The following is a 7,625-nucleotide window of genomic DNA, read 5'->3' as shown; positions in this document are numbered from 1 at the left end:
AATAATAATAATCATCATCATCATCATCAGACAAAATACAATACGCATGATTATATGCAAAGTGCCACTTTAGTTCCAACGCCTAGTTTGAGAATAATGTCATACATGATAGAAAAGTTGTAGTATTTATAAATCAGGCTTTCATATATATATGTTGTTTTCAGAGGCTTTAGATACCATGGATGCTATAGAAGATATAGGCCTACTTTAAAATGTTGACGTTAAATTAAGCGTGCTAGAATGCATGCCCAGGCCCATGTTCTACGCGTTACTATAAACGTTGGCTGATAAGAGTCAAAAGAAGATAAAACCTGCTTCTTAAGAATGACAATTGATTGGTTTCAAGTCTCAAAATCGTCAAATGGACCAGGAAATCCTCTTACGATAACAATCATGTTATACCAGAAACAACAGCAGCAACTATGGAGGATAGTCCCGTACCAACGGTGGGGCTAAGGCCCCCCCCCCCCCCCCCCCCTTAGCCCCACCGTTGGTACGGGACTAAGCAAAAATTTACAAGTGTAAAAAGCCCTTTAGAGACCCCTCTTGAGGTTCATAGGTCACAGAGTGCGTGAGTCGATTATGTCACTGTCCAAGGTATGACATGTTACAAAATAATTTGTCGCAAGGTGCTGTCAGAACCATCATTTCACCCTTTATGCGCTTTGAGTGCCCATAGTGTTGTACACACTGTCAAAATTCCCTGGCACAGAAAGGGTTAAACGAAAGGGATTTTGTCTTAAACGTAAGTATTATAACATCGGACTTCATCTGTATCATTTTTGTGACGCCCTGCCCATCTCTTCGATGTATAGTGTAAAGCAAAGAGTATAGACGCACACGCAGTGTCTACTAGAGTATACTCTTTGATGTAAAGCTTGCTGTCTTTCCCACGGTAAGAATGCGTAGATCCATGCGCCATGCTCTCTAGAACAATAACCTGGGGCCCGTTGCATAAAAGTTACAATTATGGTAACTTTGCCATCCAATGGTAACTACCATGGCAAAACTACTCAACAGCCAATCAAAATTAAGAATTCCATGGAAGTTACCACTGGATGGCAAAGTTACCATAACAGTAACTTTTATGCAACGGACCCCTGGGCCCTGTTGCATAAAACCCTTACCGCTGGACTTACCGCTCCTTTCTAGCGGTAAGTCTTCAAATTAGCGGTAAATTTTATAATCCTTGATGCTGATTGGCTGTGACACCTTATTTTGACGGTAGTTACCATTGAAATTCAATGGTAAGTTTTATGCAACGGGCCCCTGGTGTCACACATTGATATACATGTATATAAAAAAACACACACAAAAAAAACCACACACACACAATAATATCATTTTCAATATTTATTTTTCAGGACTACTCTATACCTTATTTTGATTTTATCTTAACATCTTTTCCCCCCAATTCATGACTGAGATAAATCAAGGCACGTGTTGTTCTCCGCTGTTTTGAGGTGAACGAAAAATCATATTTCATAGTGCTTTTTTGCATTACTTTGCATTACTCAGTACCTTATATGATTATAGGACTTCTGTCAAGAGAGGGCGGCAAATGCAATTGATAGAAACATTAACAAACCCAAATAGGATTGAAAGGATACATGTAGTTCGATTTTCCCCAAACTTTCACTTTGTACTTCGTTAATATTTCTATTGTCACTGAACACAAAGCCTCCCCCCCCCCCCACACACACACACATCCTGGTTCCGCGGCCCCTGAAGTATTATGATGATATTGTATTGCATTACAGTGTATATTATCATATATTATTATATTATATCATAATATTTTATTTTGTATTATATTATATTATACAGGGCTCGACACTAACGGTGGCCCGGTGGCCCGGGGCCACCAAAAATGAAAGTCGGGCCACCAAATTTCAAAAAAGGGCAAATTTGGTGGCCCGCCTCGGGCCACCAAAATTTTTTGAAAAGTATGTCAATAAATTCGTGACTTTTTGCGCCGGAAATTAGCAGTTAAATTTGTTCAAAGGATGGATGAAAAGGACTGAATGAATGCCTGAGAGTGAGTGTTGCAAGTTTGTTGAAGTTTATTTATGAGTAGATATGTCCAACTTCTAATTCTTATTTACTCATTAAAAAAAAGGACTTTTAATGTTTTTTATTGTTTGTTTTTTCGGGACACCAATTTTTTCTCTCGGGCCACCAAAATTTTGAAATTTAGGATTTTGGTGGCCCCATCGGGCCACCAAACAAAAAAGTTAGTGTCGAGCCATGTATTATATAACATTATGTTACTTTATATTATATCATATCATATCATATCATATATTATATTATATTACAGTAATATATATTATATTATTTTATATTATATTATATCATATCATATTATATCGCATCATATTATATCACTATATCATACATATTCGTTACATATCTGTCCCAATTTTATTCCCTTGGTGGAAGGGCATAAACTTGAATTTTTCATAAATGGACTCTGAACACTCACTCGTAGGCCCTATCAAAGAGCTTTAACTTCAGCTCTTTGCCAGGGAGGTAGAAGAGAAATATCTTCCACCTTCCTGCTGGCGCTATGCAGTTGTACACAATCACGATTTAATAAACGACGAGATACGCCACGCCCACGTCGCAGTGTAGTTTATGTCATGTGACAGGACACATGACCACGCTAAGTAAACTTATAAACCGCGGAGCTGGCCATGTATGCACGTATGCAGTGCATGCTAGTGAAATACTAGATAGCGCAGCAGCGGGAAATTATCACAAGGCCTTTTCCTGGCGAAGCTGGTTACAGCATAGCAGGGGAGGTGTGAGAGAGAACTTTTGGGAAACACCTGAATGATCACATCATATCAATCAACTACTTCTCGTCGGGGGTAAAAATATCCAGGTGTCTGTAGGTTTGATCTCATTGAATGAAGCCCGAATCATCGGTCATGGTCTCGAGAAAGAGCGCCGCGTTGTTGGTAGAATGGCTCGTCATTCTTGTCGGATGTCAAGTGATTTTTGTTGGGGCTGCTGGCACACTTCCGCGTGCATTCCGCGAGCCAGACTCTCTTCTCATCAAACCGGCAATACCTGTCCCAAAGGAACGAATAGCAGCTGAGCTGATCCAACCAGCTCGACCCGTCACTCCGCTTTCCAAGCAATCTGGACCTGGGGCTGCCAAAAATGTCCTCGACGTGGCAGAGCAAAATTCGGCGACGAAGTTTGCCAAGTTGGCTCTTCAAACGTCCTGGTTGTCGCAGACCCTGGTAAACAGCACGGGACGCGTGACGGTGTTTGCCTTTTCCGACACTGCCTTCGATAGGAGCTCGGCAGCTTTGAAAGCAGCCCTGGCCGATCGCTGGACGAGGGAGGCCATAATTCAGTATCACGTGGCTGTCGGCGCCCACATGAGTTCAGACATAGCAATCTTGAACAAGGACACAGCATTATACTCGCTTTTCCCATCCCCTCCACTGAGTCAAAGTACCTCCTACCAGCCGATTCACATCGATAAATATCATGTCGAAAGCCAAGGCTCTCAGACAACGGTAGGCTGCTGCGCATTATCTTTTGTTTTTTCCTTTTAATCTTTAATTTTTTTATTTATTTATTATTTTTTTTAGTAAAAAGGCACATTGTAACTGTATCTTTGTAAAACAATATCTCCTCAGTGTGAAATGGTTGAAGTCATCGTGCAGATAAGAATAGAGTTTCTTTTGAACACAGTACTTGTACCGGTACTGTATATATTGCCTTCATATTAATACAAATGTACAGTCAACCTTTTACCAGTTGTATTCATATGAGACTATGTTCTATTAATATTTAATACATAAACACACATATGTATATGTTTTATATTACTGTTGATATATAACATCATTGGCATTATCTATCTAACCTCCCTCCCCGCTTTACACGATCACTGATTGCCTTAGCTACAGCATCTTTTTGATGCCATGGCCTAAGCTGTAGAAAGCTGACCAACTGCTCTTTGCCACAGCATTAGTTGTTGGCAGTCATTGTGCATGGTTCTCAGTTTTCCAGTGGAAACCATATTTTTGGTTGCTGGTCACATTCAAAGGCAGGTCACTAGGTAGTCACTGCAACAGCTTTGAGTGCGTGCACTATGCGTATATATATATGTGTGTGTATATATATATGTGTGTGTATATATATATATATATATATATATATATATATATATGTGTGTGTGTGTGTGTGTATCCCTAAAGATATATATCTTGAAAGATATATGAATGTATTATACATATCATACTCGTATTAATTTATTTTTTTAATTAATTTTAATATGTTCATTATGATCATACAGTAATATATGTCTCAACTGGTAAGGTTGAGATAATGGTATTTTCCTGATAATGTATTCATTTGGAAAATCCTATCTGTTTGTTTGGTTTTTGTAACTTGAGATGTGTTGAAGTAACCAGCCAATTTCCTACAATACTAATTACATATTATCAGTCTATGCACAAGAGACTGGTTTATAGAATGGACATCTTTTGTATAAAGTTGGAATGGACTTGCACTGGGATGTGGCATCAAGGGGGACTGCTTGATGGTTTAGGTGGCTGATACCTGCTGGTCACCTGGTTTGTTTCTCTCCTCTTGCACACCTTACCTTAAGTTTATCTTGCACAAAACATGTTCGGTGTCATAATGTGCTCTTTGCTCCTTGCTTTTTTGACATTCTAGGTCGTGACAGCAAGCGGTGCAAAGGTCACCACCCCAGACTTGATGGCAAGCAACGGAATTGTGCACGTGATCGACAAGGTCATGTACCCCGTGCCCACTGGTGCTGATATGGCAAGATATGTGCAGGAGGAGCCCAGGTACAGCAAGCTTTATGCTGCACTTGAGGTAAGTGAGGGCAGGTTGCAACATCAACACTTCGTTAGATTAATTATTGACTGATATCACTTGGAAACTTTGATTAAATGTTCTTTGATCTGTCTGCATGTAAGAATTTACCCCTATGAAAGTCACCTTAAACATGGAGTTCCAATTAGGTTTTTAGTCCAAAGAGTGAGTGTACAGTGGCACACACTTATTCCTCATGCAGAGCAAATGTGAGCAAAACCAAAATATGTGTTGGTTGAGCAGAAAGCAACATGTTGAGTTTTATGGTGTACACACTAAAATGCCAGTGTTAATTGAGGGGCACCAGAGAAGAGTTGTATCAAAAGAGGGCTTACCTTGAAGCTTGGGTGAGCATCAAGCCCCAGGGGGCTGGGGATGTAATATTTCCCTTTTCCTTTTGTGTCATTCAGTGAAAGATAGTGCCAGTGGAGCATATCTTTTCATGCCTTGAAATGCCTCGTTAACTTCCGTTTATTTCAATGAGCTGGCAATGAACTCATTCATTGATACATTGAATGTATTTAGTCAATTCAATGTTGTCAATCAATTTACAAAGAAAATGAGAAATAAAAACAAAAAGAAAATGACTTGTGCCATACCATGGAATAATCATGTATTTTGAAGGTGGTTTTTTTTTGTCAAAAAATGACATTTTTGTTCTTGTTGATTACTCTAACAGAAAGCTAATCTGACCGCTGCACTGTCCACCCCAGTCTTTAAACCCCTGACCTTGTTTGCGCCAAATGATGCGGCCTTTAACAAGCTGACCCCTGACCAGAGCAAGCTCCTTCAGAACACGACGATCCTGAAGCGCGTGCTCACCTTCCACGTCGTGGCCTCGTCCGTCTACCGGGCGGCCATGTACGACAATCTGAAGCTCCACTCCCTGGAGGGCTCCACCATCTACATCGAAGTGGGGCAGGGCGGGGTTGCATCCCAGGGGCAGATGCTCCGCAGCTTTGACACCACGGTGACAAATGGCGTGGTGCACGAATTGGAGGGGGTCATGTTTCCCGTGCTGGTGGATCATGTCTCCAGTGGTAGGGTGTAATGTGGTCACCTTTTTGGGAGCTGTGTAATTACATTTGAGTGACTAAATTCAGGTCTATTTTTTTTTTTTTTAATTGCTCGCAGTACTAGTACATCATACAAAAACATGGAATCTTTTAGAATTTGAGCAATAGATGAGCCAAAGATCGTTACCAAGTAAACCAAGGAGAAAATCTTTCAGCTTACATGAATGTCCGCTTATGCTGAGGTCAACAAAATAATGAAAGAAAAGACAAGAACAATTTAATTGTAGACTTATTCATTGCATTGACCCGTGGGATTCTTTGACTTATATGATGTTGATTTGTGCGATGTCTACTGTATTAACCAAGAAAGTATTTTGCAAGATAAGGAGTTCCTCTCTGTATAAGGTAGTTTTTACTGGTAGTCAAAAGAATTGCAATTTATATTGAATTAGATCACATCAGCAGTTAAGGTGGGATGCTCCACACAAACACTTATATCACACATCATAGCAAAGCACAATTGCTCATGTGTAGTGCTTCACATGCCATGTAGATGCATCTTTGGGCAGCATGAGACAGACAGTACTCAATGTGAAACACCATCACAACGCCAGCCTTATTTTACTCATCACTAGCTTGTATCATACGATGCAGTATGATATACCAAAATAAAGGACAAATACTTGTGCAAATTCATGACTGGATGCTCAATGAGGGAGCATTCTCTGAAATTTATTTCAGCTTCACATCTGAAGGCATTTCCCTCTCATCTTGAGGGAAATTACTGATAAATGTCAAAATTTTGAATCCATTGTTACCCCATAATAATGAATGGACTTACAACGTAGTAGTAGTTTAAGCTATGGCCTGCAAGTTCAGTGTACTGTGTCTGTTAAAAAAAAACAAAAACACACAAAGCAAGAGCTTATTCATACATGTACATTAGTTTCCCAGTTGGAGGTTCCTATCTCAGTTATAATACACTGAATGTGAGGGACCCTTTTGATATTGAGTTATGCTGTAAAGATGGAATACATTTACCATTTGGGTTGCAATGCAATGAGTGTTCAATATAACTCTTTGTTGGCTCAAAGGTTGTAAGGGTGCGAGTAATCAAAATGAAGTTGATCTGGTGAAGAATTCTGCTGATTGTAAGTTTGATTACACATTACTACGGATATCTGTTCAATTAAAACATATCATATTGCTTCCATCTTGATGCTGGATAGATACCACGAGATACTATTGTAGTTTCTATTTCTGTTGAAAATCAATAGATCTTGCTTTACTGGCACATGGGTTTGCATCCCGTTTTGCTCAGTGTGTATATTTCATAAAAAGCTGACATCAAGCAACATTCTTTACATACTTGACAGCGAACAAAAGATGATTAACTGATTCGATGAAGACATGCATTTACTGACAGACTAGCTAAAAACTGAATGATCCTCCCATTGACACTGAAATGCACTATTTAAGGTGTTTTGGGGCATGCAGTGTGTTAGGACATCCTTGGCTATGTAAATCTATACTTGGCAACTTTAATTAAGTATAGGAATTGATCGACAGCTGTTGAAGAATATATATGTTGGTACTCAAAAATTGACTGAAATGCTTTGTGTACCATATTAGTACTATGAACTCTTGCATTACATCAACCCTACTGAATCTGTTTTTCTTTTCATTTTTTTTTTCTGCTTGAAAATGTTACATTTTGATAGTATGAATTGATCATGCCATGTG

General features: G+C 39.4%; 1 protein-coding gene across 1 annotated transcript; it reads left to right on the top strand.

Annotated features, from left to right (window-relative positions):
- Positions 1-2,712: 2,712 nt before the first annotated feature.
- On the top strand, positions 2,713-7,305 carry LOC139740621 (uncharacterized). Its single transcript, XM_071651204.1, has 3 exons — positions 2,713-3,533; positions 4,702-4,866; positions 5,546-7,305. Exons 1-3 carry the CDS (start codon positions 2,913-2,915, stop codon positions 5,915-5,917), a joined length of 1,158 nt encoding a protein of 385 aa, XP_071507305.1. The 5' UTR covers positions 2,713-2,912; the 3' UTR covers positions 5,918-7,305.
- The last annotated feature ends 320 nt before the right edge of the window (positions 7,306-7,625 follow it).

This window comes from Diadema antillarum, unplaced genomic scaffold (assembly GCF_040938485.1).
Source record: "Diadema antillarum isolate AM-2024a unplaced genomic scaffold, OU_Dant_1.0 seq00000870_RagTag, whole genome shotgun sequence".
In the NCBI taxonomy this organism is placed as follows: Eukaryota; Metazoa; Echinodermata; class Echinoidea; order Diadematoida; family Diadematidae; genus Diadema; species Diadema antillarum.
The sequence above is the reverse complement of the archived record's forward strand: the minus strand, read 5'-3'. Positions and strand labels throughout refer to the sequence as shown.